We start from the raw sequence: 16,569 nt of genomic DNA on the forward strand, positions 1-16,569 counted from the left end.
TCAGGTTGAATGATTAGAGTTTTTAGATCACGTGATGGGAAATGTTGTGTTTGTATGACTGCAACTGAGTGAGTGCATTTGAGTCTTACATCGACAGTGGAGTATGTTTGTAGATGTGGGTTGTCTCCACATACTTCTGCCACTTGCATCCAGTCTCATGTTATATCACAGACAACTCGAAAAGAAGACTCATCTCCCCTATTTAAGTGCCTTTTGAGGAGTTTCCCGTAGATGGCTCGAGGAGATTTCGATGATTCCTGAGACACACACCGCACACCAAAACACACCGAGGCACGTTTTCACACATCACAGCACGCGTCGACACATCAGTGGCTTTGTTATCACGTTAAAAAAAAAAAAAAAAAAAACCCTGCATGTCTACTGTGCAAGCTGGCAATAACTTTTTGGGACCCCTAATTTCAGCGCACATTGATTGCAACATAAGCGTGTTTTGAGTACACACGTGTGCCCTTCCCAAGTGAATGTATGTAATCTACAAACGTGTCAAAAGACAATCTCTTCGGTGCCTGATTTTAGGATGTGCGTGCGTGTGTGTGTGTGTGTGTGTGTGTGCGTGCGCACAGGAAGATGAGGTGCCCGAGTGATGAAAGGGGCCCTGAATTCACAAAACAACCTCAACTTGAATCTTCAGCCCTCGAGGGGAATCGATCGCGTTCTGTCATATTTCGACACAGCAATCTTGTGGTGTGCCATTTGTATTATTGTACATTTTATGGTGTTTTTATTTCAGCAAGTTACTTCTTTATTTTCTCTCTCTCTCTCTTTAAGTTCTCTTTTGCTTTGTTGAATGTATTAGGGTCGACGTGGAGTAGCCAGAAGTTTTAAATTTGCGATGTAATGAGTTAAATAAGAGAGAAAGTGATTTTATGGTTTATTAGGGTCAACTTCACTGTATATAAGTAAAACGTGGCTGAGATTAAACGATTTGCACTTTTAATTGTTGGGTGTCGTGTGTTTTATGTTTTGTGTGTCGGGGGTCGGGTGGGTGAGCAAAGTACTGTAAGAGAAGAGCTGACGCCTCAGTAACAGCAAACAGTCCTGCATTGTGCTTTGTATTCAAAAGTCCTCTTGAAATTCACCGACTTCTGAGAGAGCGCTTCAGTGGGTGAAACGAGTTCAGATCCTCACTGCGGTGTGTAGGATAAAGGATTGAGAGCACATGGCTGGACTGAGGTCGCGTTCACCTACGAGGTAATTGGAACACATTGGATTTAATTGCTAGATTAACGATGCTGGAAGGTGATGGCTGGAGCTGAAACTTGCTCTGCATTTCAACAGCTGCTCCAGCAGATGCATGGCCTGACTCCTGATAGCAAGGTGAGCCAATGAGCTAAAACCTGCTAATAATAACCTTTAATTTTAGCTTCACTTTAGATTTACAGTATGTGGAAGGACAAAAGTCGCATTTTACACTCTCAGCCTTTAGTTTTACGTTATGATAAAGTCGTCTTTGCAGTAAAATCTGAATCTGAATCTTTATGTTCTTGGATGTTAGTTTAAGTCTCGCTGTCACATGTGGGATACTCTGATCTTCACCCACCAGGAGAACACGTTGTCGCTTTGCGTGAACGAAAGCTCCTCAGCCAACAGCAAATCGTCATCGTCGTTGTGACCCTGAAAGAGGTTCCGGCTATAATTATGATTTTACCTCCACCCCAGAGACTCTGGGTGGGGATGCTGGTGGTAATGGTGGTGGTGATGGAGTTCCCCAGCACCCTGCAGAAGTGCATCTTTGATGATGTTCAGGACCAGATCAGGGTGGTCCGAGCTGCACCCATCCACCCAGACGAGCCCAGGCTCAGAGCCCGGGCCGGGCAACAAGACAGTCGTCCAGGATGGAGGGCATCACCTCTGCATGGCCTGTCAGTGAGAGAGAGGAGAAGCCTGAGAGAGTCAGCACCGCCCACTACCGCCTCACCCCAGCCAATCAGGATCCGGAGCTGGATTCCGAGGGAGAGCAACAACCTATCAGAGGCTGAGAAGGAGAGGCTGGAGGCAGCTGTGGATGAGGCTGTGAGGATGGTGTCTTCTTTACTGTCAGGTGAAGAACAGACCACCCACCCACCCACACACACACATACACACACACACATACACACACACACACACACACACACACACACACACACTAACATGTACTATCATGAACTGTTGATCTGTCAGTAGTGAACAGAGTTCAGGGTCCACTGTTGCTCAGCAGAGACATCAACAAGTACTGCAAGTTTCTCTGGAGGAATTCAAGCACTGCCAACTACAACAGGTGTGTATACAGTAGCCTCGGTGTGTGTGTGTCCTTCGTATTTGCACGGCCATCCTTTCCCCTCTCACTGGGCACTATTTATTGTGAAAATGAATTTAAAAAGTCCCATGTTTCTTCCTCCAGGTGTGGTCGTGCCAACAACAACTACAGATCTGAGACCTGCCTGGATGTGACCGTAAGAATCAGATTGAATGATTTGTGTACACAGACATACACGGCACGTACGCAAAAAAAGCTTAAAATCGAGCACCAAATACGTTGTTGTTTGCCATCCCTGTTACTAACAGATCCCAGATGATCACCTGGCTGGATGTGATATTTACACCGAGGCTGATTCACCTCGTAGGACTGAGCTCCGTCCTGGAGGTGCTGGTCTCCCCGACACCGACTTCCTGCTGTACCTCCACGTACAGGCCACTGACAAGTGCAGAGCGGAGGTAAACACCCACTGAAAACACTGAAAGCTTAACACATATCAGAGAACAAAAACGTTAACACATTCACCTTTGATTACCTTAGACTCAAATCTCCTTATGTCCTCAGCCGAACGTGTTGGCCTACGCTGTCCACTGCCAGACGGACAGCGGTGGACGACCTGTGGCCGGGGTGGTGGTCATCTGCAGGGACAGGCTGACAGCCGCCACATACAGACACCGCGCTACTGTACAGGTACCATAAGTCATTTAACAGCAATTCTTCTCGTGTGTTAACATGCTGAATCATCCACGTACATCTGTTTTGCAGACTGTGATCCATGAGCTGTTTCATGCACTCGGTTTCTCTAAACATCTCTTCCACACCTGGACAGACTGCTCCTCCACTTCTCCAGGTTTTTAAACACATTTTGATAATCTTATCGCACTTAATACATTATGTGCTATTACATTAATATGTGTGTCTATATGCTTTATGTGGGAAAATGTGGATTTGAACATTGCACAACAATAAAGTATGACAAAAAACAGTGGAATACATACCCACATGGGCCAAATTCTATAAAACATCTTTAACAAGCAAGTCTGCTCCACATTTGAACTCACATCGGTCAGAAAACGGCTCTTCTCATGGGTTTTTCTTTGAGTTGTGTTGCAGGAGGAGGTGGCTGTTCTTCTCGAGGAAAAGTGACTCACCCTGATGGATCAGGCCAGATGAGGATTTACACCCCGTCCGTCATCTCAGCCCTGCAGAGGCACCTTGCATCTGCCGACCCTGAGCTAGGAGGGCCGCTGGAGAACCTGGTACTGCGCAGCTCCAGGTGAACCTTTTTCCAGATTTCTCATGCGTTCCCCTGACATGTTTTACACTCTCTGTCTTCAGGATGTGCCTCCAGGCAGAGCGTCCTCTCACTGGGAGTCCCGGGTCCTGCAGGGCTCCATCATGGCGGCGGTGCTGGGGGACTCGACCACGGTCCGGATCGACCCGGCCACCCTGGCTGCATTCCAGGATACCGGCTGGTACAGTGCCAACCTCAGCCGGGCGCAGGGTCTCATCTGGGGAGATGGTAGGCAAAGATGCAGTGTGCAGAGTTTCATGTAAAATCTGCATGAATTTTATGATAACTTCAATAAAATGTCAAACAGGAAGAAGACAACCTGTCTCATGTGTTTTAAGATTGTTTACAGGGGGAAAAAAGCTTAAACTTAAAGATGAATGTGTTTTTTTCAGGTGAAGGAGCCATGTTTGGTTCTCTGTCAACCTGTAAGAACAAGTCCTCGTCCTTTTTCTGCACCAGCAGGTGGATTTATAATTATGTGTTTGATTTCTACCCAGCAACTTATTTTTTAAAATCAATTTTGGTCACTTTTTTCTTTACATACATTTCCACCACTAACATTTGTATTATTCTCAGTGGAGTCGGGTGTCATTATCTTCACCTCCACAAGGGGGAGTGCCAGACTGACCAATACCTGGAGGGCTGTGGAGTGTATAAACCCCTCAAAAGTGGAGTAAGTTTTCTGTCCTCTCATGTCACTTTCTTTAAAATCATCTTCATCAAACAATATCCTTCAGATTATAGAATAAAGGAAATAGTTTTTCTTATTTTTTTCTGGACTTTTTTTTTTTTTATTGTGACAACACTGTGGTAGAGAGAAGTTACCTGCTTAGTTTAGATAAAGATCTCCCTGATGGACCAAATATATCTGCTTACAACTACACTGTGGTGTGTGATAATCCATTGATTAACTGTTTTCTGCACATAAAAATTTAATTTCCATGAATAGCAGATTGGTGGGGCTTCAAGATTGAGGCCACACCCACTCATTCTTACTCCAAAGGAGTCTCTGTGGCGCAATCGGTTAGCGCGTTCGGCTGTTAACCGAAAGGTTGGTGGTTCGAGCCCACCCAGGGACGTTTTCATCTTAACTGACCAGGTAGACAAACTAACACCTCTAATCAGACAGTACACTGACAGCTAAGATCAGATATGTTGAACAGGACATCTTTGATCAGACAGACTGGCCATGATGCAAAACTAGGAGCGAAGCAAAGAAGTAGAGACACTCTGTGTAAAAGGCTGCACTTCTGTTTCTTGTGCCATCCATTACAGTCTGTGATACTTTGTTGCCATTGCACATGTTCACTCTTTGTCCTACAGAGTGAATGTTGGAAAGATGAAAATGGCAGGAAGTCAGCTGAAGAGGACTGGAGCGGTGAGATCTTTGGCTTTGACAGCCGCTGCTTCTTCTCAAGCCTGACCAGACAGGTGTGTGTGTGTGTGTTTGTGTAATTGCTTGTCAACAACTGTTTTCTTAGTTTAACATGAGTTTCTCCTTTCTCCACCCATCAGAACCACAGTGAGTTTCTTTTGTTCAACAGCTCTGTGGAGGGACGTTGTTACAGACACAGATGTGCTGGACTGAACAGGTATCAGATCCAGGTGTCCGGCTCTGAATGGGTGGACTGTCCAGCAGGGGGCACCACTCAGGTAACGTGATGCTGGACATGACAACATACAGAATGTAACTACAGTATAAGTATTTTATTTTATCTTTTGTGTCCTAAACCGTCAGATAACAGGATACCAGGGTTTAGTTTCCTGCCCTGACAGGAGGTTATGTCTGTACGCTGATGTTGCTCCTTCCTCAGATGATGTCAGTACATTTCCTGCTTCTATCACAAGGCAAGTATGACTTTAAACAAGCACCTATTGGCTTTATAGTCACCTGCAACCAGTAACCTTATGTCCTCGGTTTTTTGTTCAGTGATCCGTATGAGGCTTTGACTTCAGCCCAGAATTGGACCTGGATGCTCCTCAGATCTTCAGACCTCACTGTGGCCACAGCTTTCGGCATCGCTGCTGCTCCGTGTCTCCTGGCTGCAGTCATGGTGTCTTACAGGAAACGTTGCCCCTGCAGGGTCAGGATCCACCCGGGCCCAGACGATCACAGCGATGCGTAGTAAACTTTCAGTGTTGAAATAAACTATGATTTTGATGGCTTGTGTTTTTTTTTCTCAGGTCAAATGATCATTTTAATTCAAACTAGCATCATCAGAAAACGGGGCAAAACAACCAGTAAATATACCATTAACTAATGACTCAAGACATTATAGTGATCATCAAAGTAAACAGTGGAGGTAAGAAACAGTAGAAGTAAACAGCAAACACAAGTGGGTGGGGCTTCAAGATCGAGGCGACACCCACTGATTTCACCCTCAAAGCAGTCTCTGTGGCGCAATTGGTTAGCGCGTTCGGCTGTTAACCGAAAGGTTGGTGGTTCAAGCCCACCCAGGGACGTTTTCATCTTAACTGACCAGGAGGACAAAAGTTCTCCCCACTACACTGATAAGCATAACGAGGAGGGGTCTGAGGGTGAGAGCAAAACCTATGAGTTCAGTAAGTTTAGATGAAGACCTTCCTGGATGGACCAAATATATTAATAAACCCTTAATACATCTGCTTATAGCTACACTGTGTTTTGTAATAATCCATTAATTACCTGTTTTCTGCACATGAAAATTTAAATGCCATGAATAAAGCTTCTGCCCATGGCTCAGTCAATTGCAGGAAAGCAGATGGGTGGGGCTTCAAGATCGAGGCCACACCCCTTGGAATTTACCCCAAAGATGTCTCTGTGGCGCAATCGGTTAGCGCGTTCGGCTGTTAACCGAAAGGTTGGTGGTTCAAGCCCACCCAGGGACGTTTTCATCTTGACTGATCAGGTAGCTAAATGTAAATGTGCAAACTATTGTCAGAAAAAGAACTACAGACCAGTTCTTCTGATGATTTCTGGGAAAATCCTCTGCACAACGCCTCCTCTGGCTGTGCTCAAACACTTTAAACTTGTTCATAGATAGATGTGGACCAAATACATTAATAAACACTTAATAAATGTGCTTACAGCTGCACTGTGGTGTGTAATAATCAGTTTATTAACAGTTTTCTGGCATAAATGCTCAGTTCAAAATGCCTGATTGAAGCTTCTGCCTTACAAATGTCTTACTGCCCAGTCTGACTTCAGGTGGGTGTGGCTTGAAGACTGAAGTCAGACCCCCTATAGGCCACCCCAAAGATGTCTCTGTGGCGCAATCGGTTAGCGCGTTCGGCTGTTAACCGAAAGGTTGGTGGTTCAAGCCCACCCAGGGACGTTTTCCTCTTAACAGACCAGGTAGAGTAAGTAAGAAAGTACTTAGCATTACACACTACACTGATAATCATAATGAGGAGGGGTGAGAGGGTGATAGCAAAACCTTTGACTTCATGAAGTTCAGATTAAGACCTTCCTGGATGAACCAAGTATAAAAAAAACACCCAATACATCTGCTTACTCTGTAATAATCGGTGAACTGCATGGCCCGGTCAACTGCAAAAGCAGATGGGTGGGGCTTCACAATCGAGGCCACACCCACTGTTTTCCCCTTCAAAGGAGTCTCTGTGGCGCAATCGGTTAGCGCGTTCGGCTGTTAACCGAAAGGTTGGTGGTTCAAGCCCACCCAGGGACGTTTTCCTCTTAACTGACCAGATAGAGGAAAGTAGTCAACATTACACACTGCACTGATAATCATAATAAGGAGGGGTGACAGGAAGTTTAGATGAAGACCTTTCTGGATGGACCAAATATAAAAAAAAACTTAGAAACTTAGTACATCTGCTTACAATGACACTGTGGTGATTAATAATCTGTTAATTGACTGTTTTCTGCACATTTAAATAAGTCAATCACAAAAGTAGATGGGTGGGGCTTCAACATCGAGGCCACACCCCCTAGCTTTCGCCCCAAAAGAGTCTCTGTGGCGCAATCGGTTAGCGCGTTCGGCTGTTAACCGAAAGGTTGGTGGTTCAAGCCCACCCAGGGACGTTTTCATCTTGACGGACCAGGTAGACAAATGTAAACGAGCAAACTATTGTCAGAAAGAGAACTACAGACCACTTCCTCTGATGATTTCTGGGAAAATGCTCTGGACAACTCCTCCTCTGGCTGTCCTCAAACACTTTAAACTTGTTCATAGATAGATGTGGACCAAATACATTAATAAACACTTAATACATGTGCTTACAGCTGCACTGTGGTGTGTAATAATCAGTTTATTAACAGTTTTCTGGCATAAATGCTCAGTTCAAAATGCCTGATTGAAGCAGCTGCCTCACAAATGTCTTACTGCCCAGTCTGACTTCAGGTGGGTGTGGCTTGAAGACTGAGAGCACACCCCCTATAGTTCACTCCAAAGAAGTCTCTGTGGCGCAATTGGTTAGCGCGTTCGGCTGTTAACCGAAAGGTTGGTGGTTCAAGCCCACCCAGGGACGTTTTCCTCTTAACTGACCAGGTAGAGGAAAGTACTTAGCATTATACACTGCACTGATAATCATAACGAGGAGGGGTGAGAGGGTGAAAGCAAAACCTATGAGTTCATGAAGTTCAGATTAAGACCTTCCTGGATGAACCAAGTATAAAAAAACACTCAATACATCTGCTTTGTGTGTAATAATCCATGAACTCTTTTCTGAACATGAAAATTTAAATGCCATGAATGAAGCTTCCGCCCATGACTCAGTGAATTGCAAAAGCAGATGGGTGGGGCTTCACGATCGAGGCCACACCCACTGATTTCCCCCTCAAACAAGTCTCTGTGGCGCAATCGGTTAGCGCGTTCGGCTGTTAACCGAAAGGTTGGTGGTTCAAGCCCACCCAGGGACGTTTTCCTCTTAGCTGATCGGTTAGAAGAGGCTAGTCAACATCAGAAAGAACATTCGTAATCATAATGAGGAGCAATGAGAAGGTGAGAACAAAACCTATGAGTTCAGGAAGTCAATGTTAGCAGTATAATTACCCTAATGGTTGCCAGTTCAGTCCAACTGAAGGCCTGTTTTATTTGAACTAACCATATAACTTTATGTAAATGAATGAAGTGGTGACCATGATCTTGGTGATGGTCACAGACATAAAGATCAAATACAACCCTGTTACATCAAGAATGAATGAGAAAACATTCCATTTTAGAAATGACAGCAACTGGTTCCTCAGTTCACAAACGCTTCCAGTCATCTTAAAAGAAGAGGTGATGCTACAGAGTAGAGAACATGACCTTCTCCCAACTGTTTTGAAACGTGTTGCTGGCATGAAATTAAAAATGAGGAAGCAGCTTGAAATTTCTCATTTTCAACATTTGATGTACTGTCTTTGTGCTATTTTCAGTAAATGTGAGGTTTCATTGCTTTGCATATCATCACATTCTGTTTCTATTTGCACCTGCTGCCTTACAAATGTTTTACTCCCCAGTCTGACTTCAGGTGGGTGTGGCTTGAAGACTGAGGCCACACCCCCTATAGACCACCCCAAAGGAGTCTCTGTGGCGCAATTGGTTAGCGCGTTCGGCTGTTAACCGAAAGGTTGGTGGTTCAAGCCCACCCAGGGACGTTTTCCTCTTATCTGACCAGGAAGACAAAAGCTCTCCACACTACACTAATAAGCATAACGAGGAGGGGTCTGAGGGTGAGAACAAAACCTATGAGTTCAGTAAGTTTAGATGAAAACCTTCCTGGATGGACCAAATATATTAATAAACGCTTAATACATCCGCTTATAGCTGCACTGTGATGTGTAATAATACATTGATTACCTGTTTCCTGCATATGAAAATTTAAATGCCATGAATAAAGCTTCTGCCCATGGCTCAGTCAATTGCAGGAAAGCAGATGGGTGGGGCTTCAAGATCGAGGCAACACCCCTTGGAATTAACCCCAAAAGAGTCTCTGTGGCGCAATCGGTTAGCGCGTTCGGCTGTTAACCGAAAGGTTGGTGGTTCAAGCCCACCCAGGGACGTTTTCATCTTGCCTGATCAGGTAGCTAAATGTAAATGTGCAAACTATTGTCAGAAAAAGAACTACAGACCACTTCTTCTGATGATTTCTGGGAAAATCCTCTGGACAACGCCTCCTCTGGCTGTGCTCAAACACTTTAAGCTTGTTCATAGATAGATGTGGACCAAATACATTAATAAACACTTAATACATGTGCTTACAGCTGCACTGTGGTGTGTAATAATCAGTTTATTAACAGTTTTCTGGCATAAATGCTCAGTTCAAAATGCCTGATTGAAGCAGCTGCCTCACAAATGTCTTACTGCCCAGTCTGACTTCAGGTGGGTGTGGCTTGAAGACTGAGACCACACCCCCTATAATCCACTCCAAAGATGTCTCTGTGGCGCAATCGGTTAGCGCGTTCGGCTGTTAACCGAAAGGTTGGTGGTTCAAGCCCACCCAGGGACGTTTTCCTCTTAACTGACCAGGTAGAGGAAAGTACTTAGCATTACACACTACACTGATAATCATAACGAGGAGGGGTGAGAGGGTGAAAGCAAAACCTATGAATTCAGGAAGTTCAGATTAAGACCTTCCTGGATGAACCAAGTATAAAAAAACACTCAATACATCTGCTTACTCTGGAATAATCTGTGAACTGCTTTCCGCACATGAAAATTTTAATGCCATGAATAAAGCTTCTGCCCATGGCCCAGTCAACTGCAAAAGCAGATGGGTGGGGCTTCACAATCGAGGCCACACCCACTGATTTCCCTTTCAAAGAGTCCCTGTGGCGCAATCGGTTAGCGCGTTCGGCTGTTAACCGAAAGGTTGGTGGTTCAAGCCCACCCAGGGACGTTTTCATCTTAACTGAGCAGGTAGACAAACTAATATTCCAAATCTGACAGTACACTGACAATTATCATTTGTAATGAGGAGGGTGTGAAGGTGAGAGCAAAACCTATGAGTTTAGTAAGTAATGGTTAACAATATAAATAGCTGAAAGGTTGGCAGTTCAAGCCCACTGAAAGACATTTTCATCCAAACTAACCAAGTACCTTTATGTAAAGCAATTAAGTGATGTCTGTGATGGTTACAGAAATAAGGATTAAATACAACCCATTTCCAAAAAAGCTGGGATGCTGTGTAAAATGTAAATAGAAACACCATGTGATGATTTGCAAAACACTGAAACCTCATATTTAATGAAAAATAGTGCAAAGACAAGACATCAAATGTTGAAACTGAGGAGTTTCATGTTTTTTGAAAATGATATTTTCATTTTGAATCTGATGCCAGCAACACATTTCAAAAAAAGTTGCAACAAAAGTGGCAAACAAAGTGACAGCGGCAACAAAAGAAAGCACCTGGTGGAACTTCTCACAATGAATCACATTAACTGGCAACAGGTGAGTAACATGATTGGGTATAAAAAGAGCCTCCCAGACAGGCTGAGTCTTTCTGAAGTGAAGATGGGGAGGGGTTCACCACTCTGTGACAGGATCAGGCTTGTTATCAGCAGACAGTTCAGAGGCCAGAATCTGTGATGGTATGGGGGAGCATTAGTGCACATGGCATGGCTAACCGGCACATTCGTGAAGGCGCCGTTAATGCCGAACCATATATATGCAGGTTTTGGAGCAACGCATGCTGCCTAGTAGACGACGTCCTTGTCAGGGAAGGCCTTGCTTATCTCCGCAGGACAATGCCAAACCACATTCTGCATGTATTCCAACAGCATAACTGTAGTCAGAGTCCGGCTGATAAACTGACCTGCCTGCAGTCTTTCAAAATGACAGCATCAACATTTGATGTGTTGTCTTTGTGCTATTTTCACTTAGATAAGGGGTTTCATTTCTTTGCATTTGACAGACCGTTATACTGTTAGACTGAACAAAGCTTCTGCCCATGGCTCAGTCAATTACACAGGTGGGTGGGCGGGGCTTCAAGGTCGAGGCCACACCCCCTGATTTTCGTCCCAAAAAAGTCTCTGTGGCGCAATCGGTTAGCGCGTTCGGCTGTTAACCGAAAGGTTGGTGGTTCGAGCCCACCCAGGGACGTTTTCATCTTAACTGACCGACACTAATGCTTCAAAACTGACAGTCATGATCAGGGGAGAGGGTAATGAATGAAGTGGTGTGTTTACAGGGCTGACCATTACAGACAAAATCAAATATATTACTGGTTTGCAGAGAGTGGAGACACTCCATGCAAAAGATGTCAAGAGTCTTTCCACACTACTCACTCAAATTCGCCTAAATAACAGGACTGTGAAGCTTTCCGCTTTCTTCCGCCGTTCATTTGTGTGCAGTCAAGTCACGTGAAAAAAAAAAAAAAAAAAAACCTCAGCAGACGCCGTTTATGTATCTGTAACCTACAGTTTCACTTTCAGATATCAGCCTGTCTGAAGAGCACTACAGTCCTCCCTGCACGGCAAAGCGGCGACATGAGGTTCCAAGTCAGAGTCGTCGGACCCAAAAAAGCGGAGAAGATCATCGACTTGTGCTCTACTGAAGAAGAGATGAGGACGATAACTGTAGCGCAATTAAAAATGAAAATCATTCAAGAATTCAGGACAGGTAAGTGTCATCTAATTTGTCATGAAGCTATGATTGACAGACGCTGTCATGCAGATCCAGGAGCAGGTTGTTCTTACATTGCTATGATTAAAAAAAAGAACCGTAGCAGAATGGTGCGTTCACGGTCCACTGTTCATGATCATGTACAGCTACTTGTATAGGCATCAAACAGTCATAACGTGTGAATACACAAACCTTCATATGCGTGGCAACAGCGAAGGTATGTCTTTGAGAGACTTCAACGTTTCTTGTAACCGAATAATCGCAGTTGTGGCTAAAGAAGTGTTTGCAGCTTGTAATCACGCCTGACACGTGATTATAGGCTGTATATATATTTCAATGTTTAGGGCTGTATTTATAACTAATTCAGCCATTTTTTTTTTCTTTTTATCACTTTAAATATCTTGTAAACAGCACGATACTTGAAGTTGGTTTGAAGAGCTGATGAACACATCAGTGATCCAACTTTGCCACTTAACTACATTGCACCTGACAGATACGCACACATACGCATGGCCTCATTAAGCGCAAACGTCGTAATATGTTGAAGCAAAGTAATAAACTAAAGGCGTAATTTAAAGAAGAGTGATATGATAATGAAGGAGAAATTAGAGATTCCGGGAAGCGGCTGTGCGCTGCTCTTTGGAAATGGGAAACCGAAAGTATTGGAACACATACTGGCGCTGACTGACTTTCCAGATGAGCCAGAAATAAACGCTGTTTTTGTTTGCCTCTAAGATTCTGAGATCCGGGTGGTGTTCGGAAAGGAGCAACTGGAGGACAACCACACACTGTTTTCCTATGGAATCCGACACATGTCCATTATTCACACACTGCTGCAGATGCCCGGAGGACTCTGATGTGAAGGGGGACGGAGAAAAGAAGCTCAGCAATGGAAGATCAGTGTTCTGATGACCAAACCCAGTGCCATTTGTTCAAAGTCCCTGTTGTTTACAAGCTAGTATTGCCTGCTTGGACGTTTTTAATCACTTGAATGTAAAAAAAAAAAAACCCTCCTCAGTCTATATTAAAATGTAATTCAAATGTCATTATGTGTCTTTGTAACTCCTTAAAGCCGTCTGTCCTGATGAAACATATCTATCATCTGTCACCCTGACATGCTTGTCCATCAGATGGTGTCTATACACGTCCTGCTTTCATCATGAGGTAAGCAGGGCGTTGCTGCCTATATAATAAGGCCCATATGCATGCTTTAGAAAGGACTTCACACCGTGACATTTCCTGTCCACTTTGGACCAGAGCAGTATCTTTATTGATCTTTATGTTACAGGGAAGGCAGCAATGTAGCAGAACAAACAAATAATCAGAAACAAAACTATCATATGTGAACTTAACAGATTGAATAAAGGTATTATAGAGATCAAACTGACTACCTACAATAAAAATTTGATTTTTAAGAAGCTTAAGCAAAACGATTCTTACAAGAGCAGATACATTTCAACAGGCTGATGATTTTCATTCTGAAGTACAAACTCACTCTAAATATTTAAATTGTGGAAGGAAGGAAGTTGCTAAATTTTAGTACGAGTACACAAAAGATCTTCTAACTTAATGAAAGCTGGTGTGGGATTGAGTTAGTCACACTCTTGTGTATGCGGGGCTGCAGAGAATCAAAGGGTGGAACCTAAATGCAAAACACAAAGGCAGGCAGGAAACAACAACGGTTCACCTTTTTCCCAAAAGACAAAACAGAAAAAGGTACAAGTTGTGTTTGTTTTTCTGTTTTAAATCAACAGAATTAAGTCATGCGGCAGGCAGGTATGGAGGTCTGTCTCGGTGCCACACCAGTACTGCAGCCTGAGTAATAAGAGTTTGGGTTTTGCCTCTGGCAGGCTACCGTGGTTTGCAGGCACACGAAACAGAACTCCACCTTACACCTTGGACATGTGATGTTTTTACACCGAGCACCGTTATGCTCCACCACCAACCCACATTTGGGGCAGGCACGGGTGGAGGGACAGCCGGAGACGCCCCTCACATCCTCAAACTTGATATCCGGGCAGTTTCTCAGCCTTTCCAGGAGCTGATTGGTGCAGCCATCATTTTGGCAGCGGTCTGAACGTGGCACTGGACCTTTCCATTGTTTCAAACACTGCCAGCAGAACAGATAAGTGCTGCCTCTCTCGGCTGTGCACACTGTGCATTTGACACTCAGGTCATAGAGGTCAGCTCTCACCACGTTAGTCTTGCAGCCAGGACACTGTTAAGAGAAGTTATATGAAAAAACAGAACGAGATGCGTTTTAAAGGCTGGACCTGTGCGCTCGGCATCAATAGATAATGTAACTGAGATACTTACCTCTTTTGAATTCAAGTAACTGCTGGCAGCGTTACTGAACATTTTCCTCTCAAAGTAATCCCTCTCATCCGAGGTCAGGAGAGCCATCTTGCAAACTTCCGCATACGGCCACATAACATTACAGTTGGTTTGGCCACACACAAATCTGCAGTCACCCTTAAATATTAAAAAGAAACACACGAGAGAGTGAAAATTGCTCTTAAGCTGCAGTTATTTCAAGTTCAAACCTGCACCTTCGGAAATAAAGCGTTTGATTTCCCACAACTCAACGTTTTTCTAAATGCTAAATGAAACTTTTTCTCTCCTATCAGCTCATAATTAAATATCAAAACTCTATTTTCACTATGAAATGACTATTTCATTAAACAAACCGCCGCTATGCATTGTACGTGGCGCGTAAAGAGCGCACCTCGTCCAGCAACCTGCGGCACCAGGCGGTCAGAGACATCGGAGTGACGCCGTGACCGCAGGACATCTTCGCCTTCTTAGACCGGAAGCCTTCATAAAGAACTACGAGACAAACAAACAGGAAGAGAAGATAACGCAAACACTTCAAAGCAGGCGATGTGCAAATAAATCAGACAGCAGAAGCTTCTCCGCCGCTCAGTGGTGATATTTTACATTTGACTTACAGTCTAAGACATCATCTTCATCGGTAAATTGAAGCGTTTTGTCCTGGGGGTCGTAACACTTTTCCTGTCCGTTGCTGGTCGGGGCTCTGGGGACAGTCCTCGGTTGGATTATCACATCGCTTTCGATCTTGGCCGGAGGTGGCACGAAACCAGCCAAACGAGTTAACATGTTCAACATGCTGTCGTTGCTCTTTCCGCTGTTAGTGGGGCGAAAATAAAACACTTCGGTCAAATTTGCAAAAACACTCACAAATTCGATGATCAAGCGCTCATGAACGAAACGTTGTAGATGCGCAAACGATACCTCTTTTGCACCGACTGCGCGCGCCGTCCTCCGCGCGAGACGAATGACTGTGGATGCTGCTTCTGAGCGGCTATGAAGCGAGCGCGCAGGGACCGTCTACAAAGTTCAAAAACGAAAAGACAGACGGGAAAACTATTCAAGAACGGCAGTGTTAGGCGGTGTTACAAAAATCAGCTCGCACATGCGTCGTCTCCTGATGGCTATACTGCAACATTTAGATTACAAACAATAACCATTTTGCCTTATTTTGGGGATTTTTTATTGGGATCAATATTCAATAACTTCACTGTCATACAGTGCAGTGACGCCAAAGTGTAAGTGTTGCAGCGACATGTGAGGTGATTTTTGTGACACTCCACCATCTAACAGTGAAATTATTGAATATTTGTCCTATTAAAAATTCCCCCAAATTACTAAAAAGCGCATTTTCCCAATGTAAGTGCTGTAGTATGACCATCAGGAGACCATGGGTGTGTGGGGTGATTTAGGTGAGGCTGCACTATATAACAGGGAAGTTACTGAGTATTTTTTGTCGTGTATCTTTTCGTTTTTTCACATTTGTAGACGGTCCCTGCGTGCTCGAGACACAGCCCTGCACGTAGGGTCCAATGAAATGTGTCTCGCTCGGGTGTTAGTCCTAAAGAGTAAGGACATTCAAAAACAGATTTTATAATGCTTTGACTGTTTACTTCTGCTCAAACCTTTCTGGTGCCCTGTTAGATTTGGCACGTCTGTAGTCTGATGTCTCCATCACTGCTGAAGATGGAGACATTTAATGAAGAACACGCCCAAAGGCTCTCAATAAAACCCTAATTAGACCTGTACAGAGTCATCAGCAGGGTTACATGTCACATTTGCACCTTCAAAAAAGGAAGGAAGCCTTACTTGGCTTCTTAATGCGGTTTCCTTCTGCACTGCCATAAAACTGACTTTAATGATAACAAAAAATACAGGAAATACAACAGTGAGTGAAAAGTTTGCAAAATGAAGCCAATGAAGAGGTGAAGCAATGTCAGGGGGCTACAAGTGCTGGTTATTATCATTCATTAGCAGTGAATAATAGGAGTGCATGATATTTTTAGGGGCTATAAAGACCGACAGACGGCTCGTGTAGCAGGTGACACCATAAGAGGGAGAAAGAGAGAGGATGGCACATCGCTTGGATTATGTTTCACATCAGGCAACACGGATTTAACCTCATCTGTTGTCCCATCTCA

General features: G+C 44.1%; 2 protein-coding genes and 13 non-coding genes across 15 annotated transcripts; 14 read left to right on the forward strand and 1 right to left on the reverse strand.

Moving 5' to 3' along the window:
- The first annotated feature begins 1,101 nt into the window (after positions 1–1,101).
- On the forward strand, positions 1,102–5,714 carry cirop (ciliated left-right organizer metallopeptidase). Its single transcript, XM_076725504.1, has 15 exons — positions 1,102–1,338; positions 1,565–2,062; positions 2,188–2,281; positions 2,405–2,456; positions 2,569–2,718; positions 2,825–2,950; positions 3,026–3,110; positions 3,374–3,519; positions 3,599–3,782; positions 3,947–4,016; positions 4,131–4,227; positions 4,878–4,985; positions 5,070–5,207; positions 5,293–5,402; positions 5,485–5,714. Exons 2-15 carry the CDS (start codon positions 1,660–1,662, stop codon positions 5,678–5,680), a joined length of 1,959 nt encoding a protein of 652 aa, XP_076581619.1. The 5' UTR covers positions 1,102–1,338; positions 1,565–1,659; the 3' UTR covers positions 5,681–5,714.
- Positions 4,560–4,633, forward strand: trnan-guu (transfer RNA asparagine (anticodon GUU)). Its single transcript has one exon. It is a non-coding gene; the product is annotated as a tRNA-Asn (tRNA).
- A 229-nt stretch (positions 5,715–5,943) lies between the features above and the next one.
- trnan-guu (transfer RNA asparagine (anticodon GUU)) lies at positions 5,944–6,017 on the forward strand. The gene has a single exon. It is a non-coding gene; the product is annotated as a tRNA-Asn (tRNA).
- Positions 6,018–6,348: 331 nt separating this feature from the next.
- On the forward strand, positions 6,349–6,422 carry trnan-guu (transfer RNA asparagine (anticodon GUU)). Its single transcript has one exon. It is a non-coding gene; the product is annotated as a tRNA-Asn (tRNA).
- Positions 6,423–6,794: 372 nt separating this feature from the next.
- Positions 6,795–6,868, forward strand: trnan-guu (transfer RNA asparagine (anticodon GUU)). Its single transcript has one exon. It is a non-coding gene; the product is annotated as a tRNA-Asn (tRNA).
- Positions 6,869–7,148: 280 nt separating this feature from the next.
- On the forward strand, positions 7,149–7,222 carry trnan-guu (transfer RNA asparagine (anticodon GUU)). The gene has a single exon. It is a non-coding gene; the product is annotated as a tRNA-Asn (tRNA).
- Positions 7,223–7,504: 282 nt separating this feature from the next.
- Positions 7,505–7,578, forward strand: trnan-guu (transfer RNA asparagine (anticodon GUU)). The gene has a single exon. It is a non-coding gene; the product is annotated as a tRNA-Asn (tRNA).
- Positions 7,579–7,950: 372 nt separating this feature from the next.
- Positions 7,951–8,024, forward strand: trnan-guu (transfer RNA asparagine (anticodon GUU)). The gene has a single exon. It is a non-coding gene; the product is annotated as a tRNA-Asn (tRNA).
- A 317-nt stretch (positions 8,025–8,341) lies between these two features.
- Positions 8,342–8,415, forward strand: trnan-guu (transfer RNA asparagine (anticodon GUU)). Its single transcript has one exon. It is a non-coding gene; the product is annotated as a tRNA-Asn (tRNA).
- A 646-nt stretch (positions 8,416–9,061) lies between these two features.
- Positions 9,062–9,135, forward strand: trnan-guu (transfer RNA asparagine (anticodon GUU)). Its single transcript has one exon. It is a non-coding gene; the product is annotated as a tRNA-Asn (tRNA).
- Positions 9,136–9,466: 331 nt separating this feature from the next.
- On the forward strand, positions 9,467–9,540 carry trnan-guu (transfer RNA asparagine (anticodon GUU)). Its single transcript has one exon. It is a non-coding gene; the product is annotated as a tRNA-Asn (tRNA).
- Positions 9,541–9,912: 372 nt separating this feature from the next.
- trnan-guu (transfer RNA asparagine (anticodon GUU)) lies at positions 9,913–9,986 on the forward strand. Its single transcript has one exon. It is a non-coding gene; the product is annotated as a tRNA-Asn (tRNA).
- A 316-nt stretch (positions 9,987–10,302) lies between these two features.
- trnan-guu (transfer RNA asparagine (anticodon GUU)) lies at positions 10,303–10,376 on the forward strand. Its single transcript has one exon. It is a non-coding gene; the product is annotated as a tRNA-Asn (tRNA).
- Positions 10,377–11,504: 1,128 nt separating this feature from the next.
- trnan-guu (transfer RNA asparagine (anticodon GUU)) lies at positions 11,505–11,578 on the forward strand. The gene has a single exon. It is a non-coding gene; the product is annotated as a tRNA-Asn (tRNA).
- A 1,760-nt stretch (positions 11,579–13,338) lies between these two features.
- LOC143317126 (uncharacterized) lies at positions 13,339–15,406 on the reverse strand. Its single transcript, XM_076725099.1, has 5 exons — positions 15,353–15,406; positions 15,049–15,245; positions 14,826–14,926; positions 14,417–14,572; positions 13,339–14,318 (listed from the first exon to the last, which is right to left on the reverse strand). The coding sequence occupies exons 2-5, from the start codon at positions 15,224–15,226 to the stop codon at positions 13,857–13,859; spliced, it is 897 nt and encodes a 298-aa protein (XP_076581214.1). The 5' UTR covers positions 15,227–15,245; positions 15,353–15,406; the 3' UTR covers positions 13,339–13,856.
- Positions 15,407–16,569: the final 1,163 nt, after the last annotated feature.

The sequence above is a fragment of the Chaetodon auriga genome, chromosome 24 (genome assembly GCF_051107435.1).
Source record: "Chaetodon auriga isolate fChaAug3 chromosome 24, fChaAug3.hap1, whole genome shotgun sequence".
NCBI classification, from domain to species: Eukaryota; Metazoa; Chordata; class Actinopteri; order Chaetodontiformes; family Chaetodontidae; genus Chaetodon; species Chaetodon auriga.

Coding starts and splice junctions, on each gene's coding strand:
- cirop (XM_076725504.1), top strand. CDS start 1,660: ATGATTTTACCTCCACCCCAGAGACTCTGGGTGGGGATGCTGGTGGTA. Junction 2,457..2,568: donor AGACCTGCCTGGATGTGACC/GTAAGAATCAGA, acceptor TGTTACTAACAG/ATCCCAGATGATCACCTGGC. Junction 4,017..4,130: donor TCCTTTTTCTGCACCAGCAG/GTGGATTTATAA, acceptor TATTATTCTCAG/TGGAGTCGGGTGTCATTATC.
- LOC143317126 (XM_076725099.1), bottom strand. CDS start 15,226: ATGTTGAACATGTTAACTCGTTTGGCTGGTTTCGTGCCACCTCCGGCC. Junction 14,927..15,048: donor TGAAGATGATGTCTTAGACT/GTAAGTCAAATG, acceptor TTTGTCTCGTAG/TTCTTTATGAAGGCTTCCGG. Junction 14,573..14,825: donor GCCGCAGGTTGCTGGACGAG/GTGCGCTCTTTA, acceptor TTAATATTTAAG/GGTGACTGCAGATTTGTGTG.